A 26,437-nucleotide genomic window follows, 5' to 3' on the forward strand; every position below is an offset into this window, starting at 1 on the left:
CATAGGCGTCGGCGAAGTGTGTAGAATTCCACACACGTGTAATTTCAACTGTGTAAAAATGATTCATACTCATTTGGAAGCACAGCTGTGAGAGAGAATTTTCAAAGAGCACACATTTCCTTTCTTGTTGACTGGAATGGTAGTCTTAGAGTCATGCAGTGTGTGTGGCAGGAAAAGCACATACATTACCCAAATGAATTTACAGCCTGTAAGTTGATGGGCTTAAGGACTCAGGCAGTACTGGTTACTCCAAAGTCCAAAATGAGTAAGGTAGATGAGCACAGCACGCCTGGGCTAGGTCTGTCAGATGGTGATGACACTGGTGGGACTGAGAGGCTTAGTGCTTCATCTTTACATTTTTCTTGTAGACTTCTTTGTTTTTCGGTGAAAAACCTCTTTCTTTCTTGTAGACGTCTTTGTTGTTCTCTGTTGAACTCCCTTGGATTTTCTTTGTTTTTCCTTTCCTGTGGATACTTCCTCTTGTACTTTGTGTTACCCGCATCTGTAGGCTCTGTAGTTTACTCCATTTTTAGTTCCTCCTTTTTTCCTGCCAGGTCCCTGAAATCTTGTTGTAGCATGTAGGTAGTCACTAACTCATCGCCAAAATAATGTAGTAATGAGGTCCATGCAGGTAGGATGTAGATTAAGTAGATTTATTGAAGTAAGTTACAAGTAGATAAGTTCTTGTGAAGCAGCCCCACCAGGAGCAGCCTGCCTGCTGCTCAGCCCATTCTCCAACTGTCACACATCACCTCAAAGGCACCCAACATTCCAATACGAATCATCACTCCAACATTCCATGTAGCAGACAGCACATTCACACTGGCTGAGCAAGGAGGGAGATGAAATGAAAAAACATTTATATAGCGCAATAGCTACCCTGAGGCATCCCGGCGCTGTAAACGGACGCAGACAGAAGAAAGGACTCAGTGGTTTAGAGGCAGTTGTTAAAAAGTAGAGTTTTTAAAAGTTTGGGAAAGAGTAGGAGATTGGGCTCTGTCCGCATGCGTAGGGGAAGAGCATTCCAAAGCTTGGCGGAATTGTAGAAGAAAGAGTTTCCGCTACATCTACCTCTCTTTATTCTGGGTAGTAGGGCAAGGGAGGAGGATGCTGAGCAGAGGCGCCTGTTGGGCTGGTAGGGAGTTATCATGGACCGCTAATTAGAGAGCACATGGCTTTGAATTGGATTCTCTCCCTGACCGGAAGCCAGTGGAGGCTCCTAAGTGCGGGAGCTGCGGAACGTCGATGGGGGGTCAGGAGGAGCATGTGGACTGCGCAGTTTTGGATTATCTGAAGCTTGCATATGGTGGATTGTGGGGCCCCTAGGTACAGGGCATTCCCATAATCCAGGTGGGAAAGGATATGACCTTGTACCATGATTTTTTTTAGCTTGAAATGGGAGAAGGGGGAGTATTTTGCGTAACATCCTCATCAAGCCGTAGCGACAGGCCGAGAGTTTTGCCGCTTGGTAGTTAAAACTGAAGGAGCGTTCCAGCCATATGCCAAGGCTTTTGATCTGGTCTTTGGGGACTGGTGCGGGACCAAGTAATTTCAGCCAGAGTTGCTCCAAGTTTGCTCTGGGTGAAAATGCCAAGAAAAAGACTCCTGAAGGAATTGTTTAGAACATTTTTAAATGTACACAACTGCTTGGTCAAAAGGATCCAATCAAGGGAATCAATCAAAATCAAGCAAAATGAAATGAAAGACGTACTCTATGCTGGGGTTATACTGTAAAAATACATTTATATATTGATGTAAGTGTACAGTTTTGGTAAAGAATTGTTGAGCCCACCTGACCTTTAGGAGTCAGGGTGACCTGATGATGAAGCATGACCCTACTAGAGTGTGTGAGGGTAAAAGAAACAAAAGGAATTGTTTTCTCCCTGACAATCTAGTGAGCAACAACTAGGATGCTTCTAAAAACCTTCCCATATCTACTAGCTAGCGTTAGTGTGAGAGAACCTGAAAACGGGGTTTACAAAACCATGGGGTACTTTCAGTGGAAGAGTGTTTAGTTCTGGAGGACGTAATCCCATTAGAGAATCACTCTCGGCCCTTACGGTGCAGGAGAAGTCTGTCTTCTCTAAAGTACCATAGTATCTTTGGACCTCAACCCTAAGCCATATCAAAGAGACAAAAAGTAAACCTTTTTGGTTCGAAGATTGCTATCCTCAATTTTTGATAGTATTAATTTTAAGGTTTATGAAAATTAGCTGCTGAGAGCCTTATGTTTGTGCATCCACACTAAATAGTCCCTGGATCTGCGGCTTTTTGTTCCTGGAGGATTCCAAGCTTCGCAAATATAAAAGCTTAGTGAAAATTAGCTAATGTGTTTAGCAAGGGGCCTTGATTTCTTTATTGCACAGTATAGGAACATCTGCTTTAACTTTTTTTTTTATTAAACAATTTTATTGGCTTTTTATCTTCTGAACGGTACCATTTTCAGTCAATTTTCATCAAGCAGGTACACATATTATTCTTCTTCATGATAAACATCATAATACATTACATAGTTATCTGCATCCTGAATCGTTAGGTGTAGTCCACGAACAGTTATTGGACAGTTAGATTCCTTCAGAATGGTCCTTCCCCTAGACGGCAGTCTCTGCTTATAGTATGTTTGGAATATAATCTCCCCCAAAAACATTTACATAGCAAACATCATACCTGTCCCTCCTCCCCCCGACTTTCCATCTCCATGGCATTTATATATTCAATACAATAACTTTCCAAATTTATGGACTGTTTTCAGGGTCAGATAGTCCTTGCGGAGGGTCACATAGATTTCCTCGATATTCATTCCATTTCCCCCATATTCTGGACCATTTTTTCGGACAGCCCCTATGGATATACACTGCTCTTTCTGCCACCATGGCTGCATCCATGTCATTTTCCCATTGTGTTCTCGAGGGAACTATTCTGGAACCCCATTTATTGGCAATGTTCCGCTTTGCAATCGCCAACCCAAGTGTCGCCCAAGTTTGTAGCCCCCGATTTAGGTCTGTAGGTTTCCAAATATTTAATAAGCAGCACCTGGGTTCAAGCTGCACTTCTACCTCGCTTGCTACTGATATTTCAGACAGTACATATTCGCAATATGTTTGTATTTTGGGACAATTCCATATTATATGAAAGTACGTTCCCGGGAGCCCACAACCTCTCATGCATCCTGGATCTAGTACGTGACCTAACTTGTGTAGCATGGTGCGGGAATAGTATATTTGGTGCAGTATCTTTAGTTGTATTAGTTTTAACAGGGATGGTATTGAAGCCTCTCTCCCCCGATGCCAGCGCATCCAACCAGTCATCGTCGTCTATGTCTCCTAGTTCTACCTCCCATTTGCTACGGATAACCACTGTGGGGTCCGGGAGATTATTCACTAACTTACGGTATGTTTGTGAGATTGCTTTCTTTTCTAAATGGTCAGTGAGAAGTCTATCCTCAAGGGGGGATGAGTCAGCTAGTTCCGTCCCTGGTGGGAGAGCACTTTGTAGTACGTGTCTGATTTGGGTGTAACGGTACAGCTCGGTATCAGCCATTCCGTAGTTCCCCTGCAGAGCTGCAAATGTAATGATGTCTTCCCGAATCCATAGGTCTCCTATTTTTGTGAGGCCAATGAGGTCCCATTGCCTAAATCCCTTAGTATTAGCCAGGGTGCCAAGGCAGCCTGTATGCCAAAGCGGGGTGGCCAATGTGAGCACTCCCTCCCATCCCAAGGTTCTCTGTGCTGTGTGCCATATTTTCACTGTGTGAGCCGCAGGGCCCGTGAGCGTGTGTCGTTGTTTGTTAGTGTATAGGCCTTCTTCAGTTGTTCTGGAGGCAGGACAGTCCTATCGAGTCTGTAGGCTGGGTCATGCTGTGGAATATGCAACCATTGGTTTACTATCATCAGTTGTGCAGCCCAGTAGTATAATTTAACACTTGGTAGGGCTATTTCCCCATCGTACCAGCTATGGATCAGTTTGCAGTGTGCTATACGGGCTGGTTTTCTGTCCCACAACAATGAGGAGATTTCTACGTCTATTGCCTTAAAATAGGAGAGAGGGACCGGGAATCGAGTATTTTGCAGCGCATATAGGAACCTGGGGAGGGAAAGCATTTTGAAGAGCGCTGCCCTTCCCAACAGTGTTAGTGGGAGGGATCGCCAGTGTGCCACATCTGATTTGAGCCTCTGCAGAGGTTTCAGTAGATTTTCTTCCATAAAAATCGATTCTTGTGGGGTGATATAAATTCCTAAATATTCAAACCCTCTGGTCACTATTTGGAGTGTGTAATCGGGAGGTAGCGTAGGTAGCTGGCCATGCAGTAAATATATGAGTGATTTTGCCCAATTTATGGTGTAGCCTGACACCTCTCCATATCTCTTGAGGACATCCATCAGGGCCTCTAGGGAGGTGGTTGGGGACATATAGTATATTAACACGTCATCGGCGTACAGTGAGATTCGGTCTTCCCAGCCCGCCTCCCATGTGATCCCACGGATCAGTGGTTCCGTACGTATTTTCATCGCCAGCCGCTCTAATATGAGTGCGAATAGAAGCGGGGATAGTGGGCACCCCTGTCGTGTTCCGCGGCCTAGCGTGATCATTCGCGATGTATGGCAATTGGCCACCACTTCGGCTAGGGGTGCTGTATAGAGTAGTTTAACCCATCCACAGAATTTGGGGCCGAACCCCATCTTCTGAGCACCGCAAAGTGAAACGGCCACTCTACAAGGTCAAACTCCATTGTCGCGTCTAAGGATAGAATGGCTGCATCTTTTCGCAGCAGTGGAATACGGTGCAGTACCCCATTGAGTCGTCTTAAGTTAAGAGAGGTGTTGCGCCCGGGCATAAAGCCTGAGTAAGGTAGATGAGCACAGCACGCCTGGGCTAGGTCTGTCAGATGGTGATGACACTGGTGGGACTGAGAGGCTTAGTGCTTCATCTTTACATTTTTCTTGTAGATTTCTTTGTTTTTCTGTGAAGAACTTCTTTCTTTCTTGTAGACGTCTTTGTTGTTCTGTGTTGAACTCCCTTGGATTTTCTTTGTTGTTTTTCCTTTCCTGTGGATACTTCCTCTTGTACTTTGTGTTGCCCGCATATGTAGGCTCTGTAGTTTACTCCATTTTTAGTTCCTCCTTTTTTCCTGCCAGGTCCCTGAAATCTTGTTGTAGCATGTAGGTAGTAACTAACTCATCGCCAAAATAATGTAGTAATGAGGTCCATGCAGGTATGATGTAGATTAAGTAGATTTATTGAAGTAAGTTACAAGTAGATACGTTCTTGTGAAGCAGCCCCACCAGGAGCAGCCTGCTTGCTGCTCAGCCCATTCTCCAACTGTCACACATCACCTCACAGGCACCCAACATTCGAATACGAATCATCACTCCAACATTCCATGTAGCAGACAGCACTTTCACACTGGCTGAGCAAGGAGGGAGATGAAATGAAAAAACATTTATATAGCGCAATAGCTACCCTGAGGCATCCCAGCGCTGTAAACGGACGCAGACAGAAGAAAGGACTCAGTGGTTTAGAGGCAGTTGTTAAAAAGTAGGGTTTTTAAAAGTTTGGGAAAGAGTAGGAGATTGGGCTTTGTCCGCATGCGTAGGGGAAGAGCATTCCAAAGCTTGGCGGAATTGTAGAAGAAAGAGTTTCCGCTACATCTACCTCTCTTTATTCTGGGTAGTAGGGCAAGGGAGGAGGATGCTGAGCAGAGGCGCCTGTTGGGCTGGTAGGGAGTTATCATGGACCGCTAATTAGAGAGCACATGGCTTTGAATTGGATTCTCTCCCTGACCGGATGCCAGTGGAGGCTCCTAAGTGCGGGAGCTGCGGAACGTCGATGGGGGGTCAGGAGGAGCATGTGGACTGCGCAGTTTTGGATTATCTGAAGCTTGCATATGGTGGATTGTGGGGCCCCTAGGTACAGGGCATTCCCATAATCCAGGTGGGAAAGGATATGACCTTGTACCATGATTTTTTTTAGCTTGAAATGGGAGAAGGGGGAGTATTTTGCGTAACATCCTCATCAAGCCGTAGCGACAGGCCGAGAGTTTTGCCGCTTGGTAGTTAAAACTGAAGGAGCGTTCCAGCCATATGCCAAGGCTTTTGATCTGGTCTTTGGGGACTGGAGCGGGACCAAGTAATTTCAGCCAGAGTTGCTCCAAGTTTGCTCTGGGTGAAAATGCCAAGAAAAAGACTCCTGAAGGAATTGTTTAGAACATTTTTAAATGTACACAACTGCTTGGTCAAAAGGATCCAATCAAGGGAATCAATCAAAATCAAGCAAAATGAAATGAAAGACGTACTCTATGCTGGGGTTATACTGTAAAAATACATTTATATATTGATGTAAGTGTACAGTTTTGGTAAAGAATTGTTGAGCCCACCTGACCTTTAGGAGTCAGGGTGACCTGATGATGAAGCATGACCCTACTAGAGTGTGTGAGGGTAAAAGAAACAAAAGGAATTGTTTTCTCCCTGACAATCTAGTGAGCAACAACTAGGATGCTTCTAAAAACCTTCCCATATCTACTAGCTAGCGTTAGTGTGAGAGAACCTGAAAACGGGGTTTACAAAACCATGGGGTACTTTCAGTGGAAGAGTGTTTAGTTCTGGAGGACGTAATCCCATTAGAGAATCACTCTCGGCCCTTACGGTGCAGGAGAAGTCTGTCTTCTCTAAAGTACCATAGTATCTTTGGACCTCAACCCTAAGCCATATCAAAGAGACAAAAAGTAAACCTTTTTGGTTCGAAGATTGCTATCCTCAATTTTTGATAGTATTAATTTTAAGGTTTATGAAAATTAGCTGCTGAGAGCCTTATGTTTGTGCATCCACACTAAATAGTCCCTGGATCTGCGGCTTTTTGTTCCTGGAGGATTCCAAGCTTCGCAAATATAAAAGCTTAGTGAAAATTAGCTAATGTGTTTAGCAAGGGGCCTTGATTTCTTTATTGCACAGTATAGGAACATCTGCTTTAACTTTTTTTTTTATTAAACAATTTTATTGGCTTTTTATCTTCTGAACGGTACCATTTTCAGTCAATTTTCATCAAGCAGGTACACATATTATTCTTCTTCATGATAAACATCATAATACATTACATAGTTATCTGCATCCTGAATCGTTAGGTGTAGTCCACGAACAGTTATTGGACAGTTAGATTCCTTCAGAATGGTCCTTCCCCTAGACGGCAGTCTCTGCTTATAGTATGTTTGGAATATAATCTCCCCCAAAAACATTTACATAGCAAACATCATACCTGTCCCTCCTCCCCCCGACTTTCCATCTCCATGGCATTTATATATTCAATACAATAACTTTCCAAATTTATGGACTGTTTTCAGGGTCAGATAGTCCTTGCGGAGGGTCACATAGATTTCCTCGATATTCATTCCATTTCCCCCATATTCTGGACCATTTTTTCGGACAGCCCCTATGGATATACACTGCTCTTTCTGCCACCATGGCTGCATCCATGTCATTTTCCCATTGTGTTCTCGAGGGAACTATTCTGGAACCCCATTTATTGGCAATGTTCCGCTTTGCAATCGCCAACCCAAGTGTCGCCCAAGTTTGTAGCCCCCGATTTAGGTCTGTAGGTTTCCAAATATTTAATAAGCAGCACCTGGGTTCAAGCTGCACTTCTACCTCGCTTGCTACTGATATTTCAGACAGTACATATTCGCAATATGTTTGTATTTTGGGACAATTCCATATTATATGAAAGTACGTTCCCGGGAGCCCACAACCTCTCATGCATCCTGGATCTAGTACGTGACCTAACTTGTGTAGCATGGTGCGGGAATAGTATATTTGGTGCAGTATCTTTAGTTGTATTAGTTTTAACAGGGATGGTATTGAAGCCTCTCTCCCCCGATGCCAGCGCATCCAACCAGTCATCGTCGTCTATGTCTCCTAGTTCTACCTCCCATTTGCTACGGATAACCACTGTGGGGTCCGGGAGATTATTCACTAACTTACGGTATGTTTGTGAGATTGCTTTCTTTTCTAAATGGTCAGTGAGAAGTCTATCCTCAAGGGGGGATGAGTCAGCTAGTTCCGTCCCTGGTGGGAGAGCACTTTGTAGTACGTGTCTGATTTGGGTGTAACGGTACAGCTCGGTATCAGCCATTCCGTAGTTCCCCTGCAGAGCTGCAAATGTAATGATGTCTTCCCGAATCCATAGGTCTCCTATTTTTGTGAGGCCAATGAGGTCCCATTGCCTAAATCCCTTAGTATTAGCCAGGGTGCCAAGTCAGCCTGTATGCCAAAGCGGGGTGGCCAATGTGAGCACTCCCTCCCATCCCAAGGTTCTCTGTGCTGTGTGCCATATTTTCACTGTGTGAGCCGTAGGGCCCGTGAGCGTGTGTCGTTGTTTGTTAGTGTATAGGCCTTCTTCAGTTGTTCTGGAGGCAGGACAGTCCTATCGAGTCTGTAGGCTGGGTCATGCTGTGGAATATGCAACCATTGGTTTACTATCATCAGTTGTGCAGCCCAGTAGTATAATTTAACACTTGGTAGGGCTATTCCCCCATCGTACCAGCTATGGATCAGTTTGCAGTGTGCTATACGGGCTGGTTTTCTGTCCCACAACAATGAGGAGATTTCTACGTCTATTGCCTTAAAATAGGAGAGAGGGACCGGGAATCGAGTATTTTGCAGCGCATATAGGAACCTGGGTAGGGAAAGCATTTTGAAGAGCGCTGCCCTTCCCAACAGTGTTAGTGGGAGGGATCGCCAGTGTGCCACATCTGATTTGAGCCTCTGCAGAGGTTTCAGTAGATTTTCTTCCATAAAAATCGATTCTTGTGGGGTGATATAAATTCCTAAATATTCAAACCCTCTGGTCACTATTTGGAGTGTGTAATCGGGAGGTAGCGTAGGTAGCTGGCCATGCAGTAAATATATGAGTGATTTTGCCCAATTTATGGTGTAGCCTGACACCTCTCCATATCTCTTGAGGACATCCATCAGGGCCTCTAGGGAGGTGGTTGGGGACATATAGTATATTAACACGTCATCGGCGTACAGTGAGATTCGGTCTTCCCAGCCCGCCTCCCATGTGATCCCACGGATCAGTGGTTCCGTACGTATTTTCATCGCCAGCCGCTCTAATATGAGTGCGAATAGAAGCGGGGATAGTGGGCACCCCTGTCGTGTTCCGCGGCCTAGCGTGATCATTCGCGATGTATGGCAATTGGCCACCACTTGGGCTAGGGGTGCTGTATAGAGTAGTTTAACCCATCCACAGAATTTGGGGCCGAACCCCATCTTCTGAGCACCGCAAAGTGAAACGGCCACTCTACAAGGTCAAACTCCATTGTCGCGTCTAAGGATAGAATGGCTGCATCTTTTCGCAGCAGTGGAATACGGTGCAGTACCCCATTGAGTCGTCTTAAGTTAAGAGAGGTGTTGCGCCCGGGCATAAAGCCTGATTGGTCTGGGTGTACCAATGTTGTGAGATGTGACTGTAGTCGTAGTGCCAATAGTTTTGCTAATATTTTCGCATCTGCTTTCATTAGGGAGATCGGACGATAGGAGGATGTCCGGTCCGGTGGCTTTCCGGGTTTATGAATTGTCACAATGGTGGCTAGTTTTTGGTCAGTTGTCAGTGTGCCATGCGTTAAACAATCATTAAACATGGGGAGAATATGGGGAGTGATCTGTCGTGCCACTTTTTTGTACAGTTCTACCGGTAGGCCATTTGGCCCCATTGCCTTCCCTGTGTGTAACGCTGCTAGTGCCTTCCCCAATTCTTCTACCGTTAAGTCTCCCTCAAGTGCTTGTACGTCTTCCGGTAACAGTGCGGTTAACGGTATGTCTTGTAAGAATTGCATGCTATCCTCTTCCGTCATGGTGCCTCGTGGAGTGTATATATTTTCATAGTAGATAGCCAATTCATCTACTATCAGTTGGGGAGTTGTTGTGTGCGTGCCATCCGCTAGTGTTATTCGGGCTATCCATCTGTCCGCTCTGTCCTCACTTTCTAGCCATGCGAGCATTTTCCCTGTCTTGTCTCCTAATTCATAGATCCTATGCAGTGTATCTGTGTGTCTAGTTTTTGCCATATCTTCTGCATATGCCCTGTATTTGTGAGCTGCTAGCGTTAGGGTTTGCGCTGTGTCATCAGTGGGATGTAAAGCATGGGATGCTTCCGCTTTCTAGACTGCCATTTCTAGTGAATCAAGGTTCTCCCTTTGGTCCTTTTTATGTCTAGTAATAGTTGAGATGGCCTGTCCTCTAACTACTGTTTTATATGCCTCCCAGAGGATTGATGGTGATTCTACTGACGATAAATTTTCCTCAAAGTAGTGTACAGTTGCAGTTGTTAACGCTTTCGCAATCTTGTGATTCTTTAAATAGCCCGGATATATTGGGTAAAGTCTCTGCCGTCTAGTGGGTTGTGTGGTGTAGGTGAGCTGAATTGGGGAGTGGTCTGATATCCCTCTCGGCAGATGTTCTATAGCTGTTATTCTTTCAGAAGGTATCGCTAGTGTCAATATATAGTCTATGCGGGAGAGGCTGTTATGTGCTCCTGAGAGAAATGTGTAGTGGCGGTCGGTAGGGTGTTTAAGTCTCCACATGTCTGTCAGTCCCATTGCGTCCAGAAAGTCTTTAAATGCTTGGTTGGGTCTAGTGGTCTCTCGGGGGGGGGGGGGTATTGGCTGACGATCTATCGTTGTAGTAAGTACTGCATTGAAGTCACCCCCTATGATCAATTCTCCTTCCGGGAGATCCAGCAATAGTTTCCCCAGGTCCTGGAAGCCCCCTTGATGTAGCGTTGGGGGGATATATACTGATAGTATATTATAGTTCCGTCCCTCCCATTGGCAGGCGATTGCAGCAAAGCGTCCCTGGTCATCTGCCCATGTATGTTTGATTAGCAGTGGAGCACTTTTGTGGATTAGGATTCTGACCCCTCGTGACCCAGAGGAGAACTCCGCATGCGTGACCATTTAGAAACCCCAACGGTTCAGTGCCTTACTAGTCGTGCCTGTTAAGTGAGTTTCTTGGAGTAGCACCACCGTGGGGGCCTTCCGTTTTAAATATTGCAGGACTAGTTCCCTTTTGATTTTATGCCCCAGCCAATTTACATTCCAGGAGATGATTGTCAGTGGGGAGGAGATCAATTGTTGTACCTGGGGATTATGTCCCGATATACCATGTCCTGCCATAGTGTCTGTCGTATGAGTGTATCTGTACTACTGTATTCCATATCCGGATTGAATCTAAATATCTGCTATTGTCCAGAACGTGTGCCAGTGTGCCTAACAGTCGTCTCGTAGGATTGGTGCATTGCCATGCCAAGAATAACAGGCGTCTAGTGAGAGCTTGTGTCTTTCGGATCAGCGTGTCTAATTGTGTAGAGGTGTACCACAGTGTAAGCCATACGTGAACATGAAAAGGTAGTAAAACCATTAACATATAACAGAAACAAAGAAAACTCAGTACGTTCAAAACCCATACCTCCCTCCCTGCCCGGCAGATTAAGAACCTTCCACCTCCCCAACTGAGCAGAGTGCTTGCTGTCCCAACGTAAGTGTATCGTTCGTGAGGGTGAGACTTCTGTGTCCTTATTCGAACCCCGCCCTCTGAAACTGTCCGTGCAGTGCTGCTTAGATCAGCGTGTCCTACCTTCATGAGTATCTGCCTCCTGGATCGGTATCTCCCCTCGGCTTCATCGTCCATGGCTGTGAGTTAGTAACCTCCCTGTCCCCTTAATTTCTTGTTCTGCCTCGGGCCTTGTCCAGGAGTGTGGCTGTATAACCCGGTGCGGCATTCCAGGCGCCGTGTTGCAGGGTACAATCCGCAATGTCTGTAGTGCGATGGCTCATTTCTATTCGGTCTCATTTAGTACCCGCGGGCTTCTACCTCCGTTGTGTCGCTGTGTGTCCCTGTTCTTGGGTCTTCTAGCCGGTCTCCATTCTTCTAACCATTCCTGTGCCTCTCTCTGCGATTCAAAAAAACATGTTATTCCTTCTGATTCTACGCGTAGCTTCGCTGGGAAAATCATTGAGTACTTGAGTTCCCGAACTCGAAGTTCTTTTTTTATGTCTGTAAAACTTCGCCGTTGTTGTGCCACCGCCGCAGTGTAGTCGGGGTAAAAATTGATTTCTGAGTTGTCGATTTTTATCGGTGGGTGTACACGTGCTGCCTGTAATCCCGATCTCTGAAATTAAAGATTTGCGCTAAAATGGGGCGTGGCAGTGCTCCTGGTTTTGGCTTTCCTCCAGGCACTTGGTGGGCCTGAGAAATAATTTGATAATCCTTTTGGTTGGAACTGATTGTGTATGAGACATTCCACATATAGGTCCAGGGCTGGGCCCCCTGCTTATTCTGGCACACCTATAAGGCGCACGTTATTACATCGTGAGCGGCCTTCCTAGTCGTCAAGTTTAGCCTTCAACATGGCGTTTTTCGTCTTCCAGTTTTTGTACTTTGCGTTGGAGGTCCGCTGTGTCTCCCATGAGCCCCGTAGTTGTCTTTTCAACCTCTAGGAGTCGGTCTGACATTTTTGCAAAGTCTGCCCCAATCAGGGAGATGTCCATAGATATTGTGCCCATTGAGGATTGCATCGTCTTCAATGTCGCCATTACATCTTGTAGGGTAACCTTCTCGGCTTTGTTTGGTTCGCCGATTGACTGGGGCGGCGTTCACGGTGTTTCTCCCCTCGTGTTGTCTGGGGGTCTTTGTGATACACATTTTTGTCCAGTTTTGGGACCTGTTGGCCTCTCTGCCCCCTGCCGCTCATTATTTCGGTCACTGGGTATGTCCTTCACTCTACCAGAGTGTAGTGTGGTGTTGTGGGAGGCACATGCAGCTATATTGTCGCTGTTCAGTGTCTTTGTAGTTTATCGCCTACCGCCTGGATGGTTGGATCACGGTCGCCTCGCCTACACTTATCGGTCCGGTATGTGTCTTCTATTTGTTGCTGCCGCAGGTTTTTGGGCGACTCTTCCGAGTTGAAATCCCTTCGCCTCCCAGTGAAGCCCGGGGGCCGCGGTGTCTTGTTGCCGGTCTTTTTATTGGGGTGTCGCTACGGCTTCAACCAGGGCAAATTCTGCAGGTTTTAACAGTAGGGCTCCGTTGGGCCGTGCTTCAGGTGTCAGAGGTCCGTCGCGGATCGCAGTTTCACTTGCGCGAGTCTCCCAGCTAGCGTAGGCCTTCAGTTACTCACCAGGTATGCTTCTAGGTGTTCAGTTGTTTTTCCGCCTTTTATTTTCCCAGTGGGGGTCTGCTTTGTGTCCTCCGGACCGTTGCCACTGTGTGTTCGTGTCCCGGAGACGCACGTTGCAGCTGGTACTTGTCAGCGTTGGTGCAATGGCTTCTGAGTCAGGCTCCGCGTCCTGCTGGCCACGCTGTTACTTTAGTCCCCGGCTCCTGGTGCCAAAACAGGCCTCAATCTGGACTTCGGTGCCGTTTCTCGAATTTATTGAGTACAGTGTCACGGCTCAGTGCGTCGTACACCAGAAGATCTGCCGCTTCAGGTTCTGTGATGCAGCAGCTGCGGTGAGTCGGATAAGTGAGCCGATTTTTGGGAAGAGGGCTCGTTATTAACAGAGCTCCGTTAGGCAGCGGCCATCTTTGCTGATCGCTAGCCACGCCCCCGTGCTTTAACTATTTATTGGTTTCCACCATTCACGCTGTTAGTTTACCAGCTTATTGTGCAATTACCACACTACATCTGATATTGTTTTTACATATTTGTACTTGTATTATGTAAATGAGATATCATTGAAAGTGTTGGCTGCACACAACCATGGTTGAACAATCATACTTTGTCACTGTGATAATTGTGCTGCATTTCCTTCTCTTCCTAGCGTTAAGCTTGAGACTTCTTCTCTGCATCTAACCCGAGAGTCAAGAAGGGTTTGCTGGGGGGCATTTACTGTTGTAAATACAGGGCCTCGTTTATGAAAAGTGTTGCATTGCTGCGGTAAAACACTGATGCAACACTTTTCAGTGTGCCCTCCTTGCGACACCATGGATGCGCCATATTTAGTGTATGGTGCTCCATGCAGCAAGGATTGACAGCTACTTAAGGAATCCTAAGGCAAGACCAATGTGAAAGGGCCTGCATCAGTCTGCTGTTAGGCAGGCGTAAGGATTTGACGCAGTGGCGTCCTAGAGGTTTTGCAGTGAAATCTCATCGATGTCTCAGCAGCACTTCTACGAGCAATTTTTTTGCAGGCAGATGCCCACCCTGCATACATTTAATCTGACTCAGCGATGTTGCAAACACAAGGTAAGTGGTTTTATCCATTGTTTAATTTAATTTTACCTATCCTGTCATCTGTTTACTTCCCCCACCCCATCCCACCCCGTCTCACCGCTCATAACTGTGCAGTATGTTTCAAAATCTTAATGCCAATTAGTTCTTCCCCTCATTTTTTACCTACAAGCCTGTAAGGCGGAAACAATATACAGTACGGCTCTCAAAGTGCCTCCATGAAAATTAGTATTAGAAAAAAACCCAAATCATATCCTATGTTTCACAGAAGCCCATGCCACCTTTTACAAAAAGGGGAGTTAAGAGCTTCTATCTGTATGATGATGAATTTGGATACAAAAATTGTATAGTTAAGTGTTTCTCCCCTAGTCTTACAAAACCTACACATCCTGCTTTCCAGACTTAAACCATATCATCTTCCCACAATCTCCAAACAAGGCCCTTTGTCCATCCGCAACATCATATAGATCTGCCTAGTACTGGGCATCAGATCTAAAGTTAAATCAAAGTGATTGACCTGGATGCAGTCAGTCTGTTCGGCAAGTCTGCAGTAAAGCTGTGTCTACAAGGCTTGAATATTTTGTGAGGCTTTTCCTCATTGCCACTTTGAATTGAAGGCTTAAATAAAGTCAAAACATCTCTTCCAGACCCTACAGTTCTAACATATAAACGAGAAATTGCAGAAGTTATATTCACATTATTAATTAGTTATTTTATTGTTCAATGGTTTATAAATGTCTGTTTTAGATATGATGGCCTTCAATTTTACGACGTGAGTTATCGGAGATTTTTGTAGTTCTGTGTAATTTTGAAATCTAGGATGTGGAGGAATTTGATTAAATATGATAATCGTGATGGGGTCTTATTTGTTATCTTTGCACTTTTTATGTGATCACAGATGTGCTGGCAGCATGGAGACCCCATAGTTGAGTTTGGAAGTTTTGTCTTATTTGGATGTTGTAGAAGACTTTCCAGCTGAAAAAGGCTTGCAAGGTTCTGCAAAACAAAATCAGCTATTTTTGAAAGTTTGTTGCGAGGAAGGCTACAATTCTAGCTAAAGATTGACGTGCAATCAGTTAGGTATCAAAGGGCTAATTATGTACGGAAGACAACTCATTTTGTTCTTTTGTTTTTATGCTGCTGACTGAGGGAGATTATATACTTTATTTCTATATTTATCTTCTTATAATTTTATATCGCTATTAATAGTACAGATATTAGCATCGGCTATTACATTAGTATTTTTTATGTATTTTAGATTTCCAAGTCATTGAAAGCCATGGAAATTATAATCCGGCACCATTCACAGAAAGTTGGACATTTGCTCTCATGTTGTTACTTCCACATTTGAAACAAAAGGCCGTTTTTTTTTTATCAGTACACAGCAAATTCCCGAAGTCCTCCTGATTTTAGCAGATTCCAACTTATGCTTGCATGCATAAATAAGTATTACCACATACCAAAATGGAGCAGGCATACTTTTCTCCTTAAGGAAATATGATATAAAAATACGTTTTCACTTCAGACCCTTTAAAAAAATTAAAAAAATCTCGAAAAATTACTTCTCACTGAGGGGAGACCTCTTTCCCTGGAGTGCCTTCAATTTGGGGAACGTTCCCTCCTCTTTTGTGCCCTCAAACGCATGTACTGCTTGCTTAGACAAGAGTACATTTATGTTTCTAGAATGGGATCAATAGCGGCCGGCATTACTTGCGGGTGACAGGGCGGGCTCGGGAAGGGGAATAAGGGGGAACACGGGGTTGTGCAATGAAAAACCACAAAAAACACACCTACCGTGCTGCTGGGTCCCGTGTCTCTGCTCCTTGCTCCTATTTTCCCTGACCAATTACAACGCTGCTATCTAGAGTTGTGATTGGTAAGCACCCATGCCCACTGACCAATCACAATGCTGCAATGAAGCGTTGTGAAAGGTTTTGAGCATCCTGGTTCGACGCTCAACCTGGAAATGGGGGCCTGGGGTTGTTCTCCATCCAGGCTGTAATGCAGCCTGCATGGAGAACGGGGAAAGTGCGCATGACTGACTTGGACGCCCCGAGGGGGCCGACCAAACAGTCACTGCGCACTTAGGAGTGGGCAAACCATTCCTCTCATGCCCTACTTGAGAGCAGAGCATTCCCATCCACCCACCCGCCCACCAATAAAACATAAAATGATAGTACTTGAAAGTTATTATCATTTTATATTTCCTTTCCTTTACACTGCTCAAAAGCAGTGGGGTGACGCTCCTCCACCATAGCGGAGGATCCGCCACTGATTGTCAGTAGCACTGCTCAAGTTTCTGAGAGCCCAAATGTGACAAAGGGTGTTTATGACACTTTAAATGGTGCTCTGTGATTCAGTGAGAGGTCATAAGGAAGAGGCCTGTACACATATCAGGACGGAGATGGGGCTAATAAGAGAATTATAAATAGTAGGGCTGGGAGCCCGAATTAACCTTTTGATGTCACTGTGGCTGACATCCAGGTGAAAACTCTAGTCATTCCTATAGCCTCTGTTGGGAGACTCAACTTTTGAGTCTCTCCTGCTGCGACAGCCTTTCAAGAGGAAGAGAGAGAGGAAAAATGTATACTTCAAAAGAAATAGGACTAATATATCTCTTCAAAAACCCAGACCTTAAATCACATTTGGTGTCTGGAAATGGTCTATAAGCAGGGGAGATTGAGACCCCAATAATTTGTCATCTGCCAAGCAGCCATATGGGCTGTGTGAGGAGGGGAAGCTATGCAAGTCTAGAAGTTTACGCAACATACTGTGCTCTAGTTTCTACAATCCCAAAAGGAGGAATACCAGTTTAGGCTGGCTACCTCTACATCCTAAAGGCTTTTTTAAATGTGGACATTGTAATGGGTGCCAGTATACATTAGGCAAGATCAAGCGTTTTCAGTATAACACCTGTGTTGAATATAATATAGAAGCCTTTATAAATTGTAGTACTAAATTTGTTGTATATTGTGTATTATGTGTATGCGAACACATTTATATTGGAGGCACCATTCGGCCCATGAAAGAGAGGATTCAAGAGCACATCCGTGCTATTAGGAATTGTAACAAGAATTACACTCCTGCTGTACACTTTAACACCTGTCACAGGCCTGCTGAGTTATCGTAAGTGAGATTTCACGATCTGGTGGTGGCTCTAGAAAATCCAAGAGGTGATGATAGGATACAACCGTTGAGAAAACTTGAGACATGCGAGAGGACCAGATTTAGGGCTGTTGATTTCAGATTGAAGACGGACAGCGAGCTGTTTGCATTTCTAAATGACTAACTGATACCTTTTGACATACTAAATTGTGTTTGTATTATCTTTTACAAACTCTGTATAGATGTCTTTTATACATGCATGGAGAGAGCTACTCGTATTTCTTTGTCTCATGTGTCCACCTTATGTCATGACTATCTGCTCCTGACTATTTCTGTGCTAGCTAAACATGTTGATTTTCTGCTCTAGCATGCCATATAATTTTACAATTGGTGTTGTTGTTCATACATGAGCAGTTCCTGCTTGCTGGGATTGGCTTCACTCTAAATGACAAAACAGAACAAAATGTTTGCGTTCAAAATACTTTATGTCTGATTATTATGTTTTCATAGATGTAATCCTAATGTTATTTTCTCAACACGATTTTAGTTGGTGAATGAACCCTCTTTTCTCTCCTCTCCTAAATTGATGCGGTTTTCACTATTTCTTTTCCTTACTTTCTAGCACATTATTTTTCTAACTCAGGACACCATATGGACAAGGGGCCAGTTTATTGATATTTGACAACTAGCCATTATTATTATTTACCATTGAATTTGAATACAGTAGAGTTCAATTTATTTCGAATCCGCTTAATCTCGGTTAACTGATGCGATCAATATGGTGCTCAGTTTATTATGGCGACTGTTTGCGTCAGTCCTTCTTCACTGTCTGTGAACCATTCCCTTTTTTAGAGGGCCAGGATTTGACTGCGCTCCACAAGTGTCGAAACTGACCGGATATCCGACAGTGTCAGTAAGCTTTGCTTTGACCTAATATGTGTGAGCGAACTAAGAGGGCTGGTACGGCGCCATACATGAATTTTACAATGTGTTTTCTTTAATTTTTGTAGCTACTGTGATTTTTTTAGTACAAGCTTATCATAGCCTTCTACACAACAGCCTGCTCTCTGAACTTTGGGGTGGTTCTCCTTACATTCAGAATGGTGGCATTTGGTTGTGTGCCTGAATTTTAAACTCATAGGGGCAGATTTACAAGCCCCTTGCACCACTTTTGCGTCATTTTTAACATGGGAAAAATGACTAAAAAATGGCGCAAGGTGCTTGTAAATCTGCCCCATACTGTTATAACTAAGCGTTAATCGTCACAAACCGTCACTTACACAAGGTTTTTGTGGGTAACTTTGTTATATTTTTTCATGGAAAGTATAGGCTGTGTCAAAAATGTAATTATTTCTTTTGGATGTTTATAGTTGTCTCTTCTCCTTCCAGTGTACTGGACACATTGTACCATTAGCATGTTTTGACCACATTGTTGTTTTTTTGACTTAGTTGTTGATTGAATATTTCTTCTTTCGTCATCGGGGCTCTCAGGATTTCTCGACTTTCTATACCAGGTGTTATTGGAGTAGATTTGCTCCTTTCCTATTGAGACCAATAAGGTATATATTTGTTATTGTATTTGAATTCACAGAATTGGGTCATTATTTCTGGGTTTTTCTTTATAAGTGGTAGGTAGGTAGTTTATTATGCATGATTAATTAAAACCGTTGCATTCAGAACATTATAGGCTGATATAAAAAAAGTTACATTAAGTAAAACAATTAAAAATGAGTACAAGATTAAAAGGTCCTTTTGTTTTGTAATTAAAAGACATAAAATTGTTCCAATTATAATAGCACTGTTGACACAGGATTGTAGGCCTATTTGCAGTCATTATATGAACTGCGTAGTTTTAAAACCAGCGGAGTGGTCAAGTTCAGTGTCTACTGTAGTCTATAGTAGGTCTCTACTGTTGGAAGCAAGAGTTTTTCAGTCTCAGTGCTATCGGATCAAAGAATTTTGGGAGGTGACAGTGTAGCTGCACTAAGCAGGGATTAAAACACATAATCCATGCCTGTCTGCAGGTCCTTACTCCATGCTGCTTAAATAGTGGTTTTAACAGACTTTTTGGTATGTCATCTAGCTTCTTGCATGTGCATATAATATGAATCAAAGTCTCAGTGTAATTCGCACACAGACGGCAAAAATGATCGCCACCCTTCTTTCCCACGGTGGCATACAAGTTGATCGGGCCGACTCCCAGCGGTAGCCTAGGACATTTTTCTTTAGTCTCAAGCTTGGTTCCGACCTTGAGGTAGGGCTGAGGTTTTAGAACTTCATAGTTGTTAAGCATGACCCAGCCATGAGCTCTCTTGGATACTGAATTCTTGTTCTCTATAACCGATCTGAGCCTAGTCGATTTTGTTACTATTTTTTTTAAAACCAGATGAGCCATTGGAGTGTTCCAAGCTTCTGCCAGACCGAGGGCCTGCAGGGAGTTCTGAAGGTAGACGTTGGCTGACAATTTTCCAGTGCGGGACAACTCTAGCCAGAGTTGGTTGTTCAAGGTCCCTGAATCACCAGCTCTGATTTTGTGCCAACTCTTTAAGAAGGCTCCCTGTCTTTTTATTTCCTGTTTCTGGATTTCAAATTCCAGCCTGAGTTTTTCTTGATAAGGACTGTCTTTTCGGGTTACCCTGGTGCATGTTCCCTTTGAAATCTTCCTGAATATAACCATGAAGGCTTTGGGTCTTTGCTTCTTATTACTCTAAACACTCTTTATTGGGAAATTGTTTGTTTTTGGGGGTCACGCTGAAGGCCTGCTTTGCTTCCTCCGGTCATCCTTTAAAACTGTAGCCTTGGCTTCTCGCGCGTGAACTTTTCTTTTCCATTTTTTCTTTTCTTTTTACACTTGTTCTTTTTGACTTAGTGAAGGGTAAATTCAGAAAGAAAGAACTAAATGTCACTATATGTAGCTACTTGTATTTAACAGTGTATAAAGTATGTGTATTTTTAAATTAACAAACTTAAAAAAGTCTTCAAACGACGAAACACATGTCCCCTGTTCAATATTTGGATTTCAACTTGTTTGTTACTGAATCCTTAATGTCTTGAAAATAAATCCTTTTGACCTACAACATTGAAAGGGGTTTTTCATCTTTGGACTCCAATTTGTGTGTTACTAAATCCTTAAAAAAAAAACATAAAAACACTTTTTATTAACAAGCTTGAGAGACCATGCCATACATTAGCAATTGCCACAAGTACATCAGGTAACAAATACAGAGAACTGGAGACAACACCTTCAAATACAGAGTTATCAGGTGTGATAACCCATCACATCGCTAATCCCCCACACCCAGCCCTCTATACCTCCACCACGGCGACCACACTTTTTGTCACAACCCCTACTTTTATACACTGTTTCCTCGGCCCTCTGGCACCAATCAAGATCCTGTTTCCATTCCTCCACCTACAGGGGTGAGGGCATCCCCCAATTCCTTGCGATATTGGGCTTCGCCATGCCCGCCGACAAAGCCAACCATAGTACTATGTATCTGGACCAGTCGGCCTCACCTCTGATCATTTAAGAACCATTTCAGGTCTAGTGGCACAGGCTTCCCCACTACCTCTGACATAATCTCTGTGACTCCCCTCCGAAACCGGGACACCTCAGGACAGCTCCACAATATGTGTATAAAGGTCTCTTCCTCCCCGCATCCCCATACGCATAGCGCCGTGAGTGCCCTGCCCCAGGAGAACAGGTGAGTGCGCGGATAATACGTGCGATGAAGGATCTTAAGCTGCACAAGACAAAATCTGGAGCACATGGCGACCTCTCTAGGGCACTCACTCGCCTCCTGCCAGTCTGTTACTAAATCCTTAATGTCTTAAAAATAAAGCCTTTGGACCTCCAATACTGCCAGACCAAGATACTCTAATTGTGTGGTGCTCGGGATACACTGTTGTATTATGTATATTTGAAGGTCTTCTTTCATATATTTGTCATCACTAGGTGAGTGGCACAGTGTTTTTTGTCTATCTGAGTACACATTACATTTACTGTTTTATTACTTACTTTGAATTTGTGATGTGCAAGCTGGTCAATTTAACCACTGCCACCTTTGTATGTGCATGAACCAAGAAACATTAATGGCTTGCCCCCCAACAACAATGACGTTAGTGACCTAAAAGGTAAGTCAGTAGTCCTGTAAAGCCTAAACATGGCCTAGATTCTTAATATAGATGGAGCAACATTATAGTATAATAAATCCAACAAAGGAGGTGCTTGTACAGCTCACATCTGGAATTCAAGTCTTTAAAGGTGCTCTCATACGTGATAATAAAGAAAAAGGTGGCTCAATATTTGCCTAGGATCACATAATGTGGGAAAGCTGGGAAGCCCATATTGATTCCAGGCTATTTGGTGTCACATTTTGAAATTCAGCCACTAGATGTCTCAATCTCGCTCTCTTTCTCTCTCTCTCTCTCTCGCTCTCTCTCTCGCTCTCTCTCTATTTTGTCTTTTATACTTGGCACACAATGAGAATATTCAACATATACACGGCAAACCGACTCAGATCCCCAGACCCAACTACCAAGCCAAGAATGCATTTATTTGGGGGGATGGGTCACAACCCCTTGATGGAAATAAAATAAATACAATAAGATTGGAGCAGGACCCAGATACATTCTCCAGTGGCACAGCATGGAAGCCATTGGCTCTAATGTAAGCAATGAAAGTGAGCCCTTCTGACCCCTATTAAAGTAGTGAAAGAGCACTATGGTTGGGTGTGGTGAGTCCCTTACACCTTGTGCTTCATTTGCAAAATAAGTGCAGGGGAGAGGGATTTTATTTCTTAGGAGTCTTCTGCTGCACTGCTGAATATCAGGGTTGCTAATTGCAGCTAGGGCCCAGCGGCACCCATTTTTAGGTACATGCACTTATTTTATTTTCATGCAGAGCATGTGACGCAAAAGAAAGAAGGCAAAAGTAAAAGCCAGATAAAATAGTGACAAAGGAGAAAATCAGTGATGAAAAGATGCTGCAACAATGTGATAAAGGTGTAGGGAATGTCTGGTGCTTTATGCTGGCGGCAGCATATGGAAATAGGTGCTCGCTGTGCTACTGGAACCAAGCTACACCTGACTGAAGAGCCCCTATCCAGGGAAAACCGTTCTTGGGTTACATGCATTCTGGTCCAGAGAGGACCTGGATTAGCAGTTTAGGTTGGACTGTTCCTATTGGAGGAGGGTCAACACTGATTTGCCTATGATTGGATCCAAACTGAAGTGGCATGGTGAGCAAAAGAACAATGGATTGGAATGGTACTTCGAGCGATTACCAGTGGTTAGACTTGTATAAAAATATTCCTCCCATCACATTGTTCATGACAGGCAAACCACAAGCCAAGTGAAGGACAGTTTTGTATATTTACCTACCCTAGACTGGCATGCCTCTTGGAGGAACCATGAGTTGGGTTAACAAGGCACCTCACGATTTTGTGCATATGACCCTCTTCCACTCACCTCTAAATGACCACCATACTGGGAGCCAACCTGTCTACTGCATCTTCAATAGCATTCAACATATCTTGTGACAAAGTGGCACTTACAAAGGCATGCTTTTTTGGTTGCTTTCAGGTGAGGTATGATGGCATGGGACAAACCGAAGAGAAATTGGGATGGAGCCTCAGGAATTTGTTAAGTGATTGTCACTCGAGCAGTTTTTACGAGTACTGGTACACAAATCTCTGTCTAGTCTGTCTGTGTAGTTAGTAGCATCTATATCATTACCTGGCTATGTGCATGAAAATGGTTACTGAAATCGGCTCCTGCCAATAGTCTTAGAACCACTACTCAAGACAAAAATTCACGAAGCGTGAAGCAGAAATACATGGGATTTGAAGCAGAAATAAGAAGGGTCCAATTTACATAACTTGTTTCCATGAGTAATTGAGTCTTCCTCCTGGAACTTTAAGAGTAAGTTGCACCTGAGTGAGGCACAAGTAACAATTACTCACAGAAATTCTTGTTAATTAGGTCCAAAAACACTACATTTTAAATCACACTTGTCTTTTTCTACCTACAAAGCAAATTATCACAGTGGAAAATGTATATTCAACAGCCAGGTTTTTTAACTAGACCCCTTTCTAAATACTAAACCTTCAGCAAGAAAAACACGTTTCCCTGTGATTTATTTTTGCATGTGCTCTCTTTTAGTGAAAAAAATTAAATGCATGTGGGCTAATCTTGATGTATGTACATTAGGAAATGCTAAGAATTGATCACTGGGGCCCATATTAATGAAGCCTTTGCGTTGTCCTTGAGTCACGTAAAGAAAACACAAAGGCTCCAGTGATATTTGCGTGGCTTTGTAAAGAAATGTAATGCATGGCAGCTACTTGCGCTGCGTTATGTTATATTTTAACTCGGGAGGTGTTCCAAGGGTGGAGCATGGGTATTCCTATGAATCCACCCATGGATTTTGGCACATTCCCTGATTTACAAAGGCTTGTAAACCTTGCAATGTCTCAAAATGCTACACCTTCCCAAGTGAAGCGCAACAAGGAGAAATATCTTTATTTTTCCTTGTTATTTCCTCTTTCCAAGTGTGCTGCATTCTACCCCCACAACTGAGACCCCTATTCTATAATCGCCTGGAGTGAAGAACTTAGGAGGGACCTTAGATTTAAAACTAACACTTGTACCACAACTAATCTAAGTGGCTAAATATAGGTTGCACATGATGAGATTGACTATGTTGATTGATGCTATCTTGGAACACCTATGTTAACTGGAAATTACAGAGAATACAAAACAAAGCTGGCAGACTATTGCTCAAATTTCGAATGTGGATCCACATCGCACCTAGCCTCTTTTCCCTACACTGGTTTCCCATATCGGGAAGGATCATCTTTAAAACAATATGCATGGCTCACGAGCAATCCATGGGACTGGATAACTCTCCTGTCGACAAAAACTCCAGACCTATCGCCCCACACAAGATATCTCTGCTCAAGACTTGTCCTCTTATTGATTATCTCTCCATTCAAAAAGACCTGAGCTGGTACACCCTCCTTCTCTGTCTAGAGTTTCAAACTCTAGAAGTCAATTATCTCATGAATAAGGTGTGTTGACAATAATCCCCGATTTCAGAAGCCATTAAAGGCCTGGCTGTTCAACTCATTGCAAACACAAGATGCAGACTATGATGTATAAAACCCGGTAAATATGTAATTGAAGCTGTGCCTGTTCCCTCATACACTTCAGGCATATGTGCAACACCGCAAGCCGCATCATCTTTGGAGCATGCCATAAAAACTCATACACGTTAGTCAGCATCTCCCTTATAGGCCGTACAACAGCCAATGAAATATGCAGAAAAGTGATGAATTGAATACTTGAAGCCAGTCGCCAGTTTACCACCCATGTATTTTACAATTCTAACAACATGGCAGGTTATGGCTTTTCTAAATATCTTAAAGTAGTCACTAAGCAATCTCACCAGTATGTTCTTACTCGGTTGAGATTGGGCATTGTTCATAACTTGGTGGCTATCCCTCAGATGAAAAAACATACGACAACACCCTGTCCATGTGACGGCACCACTAAACAGAGCACGTTGCACTTTCTGTTAATCTGCCCCTTGTATTTATATCTCCGTATTGTTTATCTTAAACCCCTTTTTAAGAAATACTCTGTGTCTACTGCTATAACAGCCATGAGATTTTTATTTGCTCGTGATGATCCGGATGTCTGCTTTTATACCGCTACATTTATTTTAAAATCAGTGTCCGCTAGGAAAAGCATGGAATTCATGTCTTAACCGTGAGTGTATCTTCTTCTGTATTGATTACTGTTATGCCGCTCTTACCCCCCCCGCCTTGTGCAATTGACTAAATCTCGTATTTTATATGAATTGTTTTTAATGTATGTATTAACTTGTGTGCTTTTATGATTGTCTTTTGAATGATCGAATATAGCTTTCAAACTGAAATGAATACTTGAATTAATCTTAGTCACTGGTAATTACTCTGGGCCACATCACCTTTTGTGTGTTTGACTTACCACATCCGCCAGCTTTCCAACCATACACTTCCAAAAGGAAGAACTGATGAACACTGGAGTGCTTTGCGGCCTCCTCAGGAGTATGAATTGCTATACAAAAGCTCCACTACAATATGATTGACCAACAATAAAGAAATAAGCAAAGTCTGTAAGGATGCTGAAATTGTCCCATAGTTTGATTGAACTAGAAACCTGAATGTTCTTCAAGATTCAAAGTTGTGTATCATGCCAGAGTCTTTTGAAGATGTTGTTCTCACAGGCATTACCACAGCCTAATTATCGAGTAAAATATATCTTCGCTTAGAGGTACTTGATGAGAAATACAAAGCTTTCTGGTGCAGGAACCTTGGTGCAATACTGAAAATTGTGAAACAGAACACATTTTTTCAGACTATGACTGCAGGGTCATTTTGTTTTCTCTAATTGAGTGGTACTTTTTCAAACTCAACTCTAGTAATGTCTTCATTTTCATCTTCTCCATAGTATTCAAAGATATCCTTCTGGCTAACCTGAAATATAAAAATAAATCACCCTTAATTTGGTCAAATCATCAATTTTATTTTTATGGTTACAGGAATTCTCGAGGAAATTACAGTTTATTGAAGCACTGTTTCAGCCTAAAACTACAATTTCCTCATTTTATTGTTTATTAAGTTACATTAATTATAAAACTGGTAAACTAAATTAAAAGACTGGTCATTTTGAACGGCAAGTTGTCTAATTGTGAACATAATACCTTTTTTAATTTCTGCTTTGTCAATGTTATCAAAGCAAAAGACACACAAATGATACAAATGATGGGCGGAATGCATAACAAACCAAACAATCACCCCCAGTCAAAAGATCTGAGTTAATTCAATCATTCTTTTGCTCACCGTGCCACCCCAGTTTAGACCCAGCCATATGCAAATCAGTCTTGATCGTGCTCCTCATGGGAACAGTCAGCCTGAACTGCCATGCCAGGTCCTACATGGACCAGAAACCAGCATCCTGGGAATGGTTCCGGGGTAACACCCCTCATCCGCCAGGCTGGCTCGAATCCATTGAAAAAGTAAGCCCAGGACCCAGTCTGGGCATACCCAGCACACTTAGAGCGAGAAAA

General features: G+C 43.4%; 1 protein-coding gene across 3 annotated transcripts in view; it reads right to left on the reverse strand.

The window, feature by feature from the left end:
• Positions 1–20,454: 20,454 nt before the first annotated feature.
• LOC147697185 (interleukin-5 receptor subunit alpha-like) overlaps positions 20,455–26,437 on the reverse strand; it is a 360,931-nt gene continuing 354,948 nt past the window's right edge. For 2 of the 3 annotated variants that reach the window (XM_086934250.1, XM_086934252.1), the window contains one exon: positions 20,455–25,844. In XM_086934250.1, the coding sequence (XP_086790376.1) occupies positions 25,755–25,844 (90 nt within the window). In that variant the 3' untranslated portion in view covers positions 20,455–25,754. The remainder of the gene's footprint in view (positions 25,845–26,437) is intronic. The other variant, XM_086934251.1, reaches the window with a different exon arrangement.

The sequence above is a fragment of the Lissotriton vulgaris genome, chromosome 8, assembly GCF_964263255.1.
Source record: "Lissotriton vulgaris chromosome 8, aLisVul1.2, whole genome shotgun sequence".
Lineage (NCBI taxonomy): Eukaryota > Metazoa > Chordata > Amphibia > Caudata > Salamandridae > Lissotriton > Lissotriton vulgaris.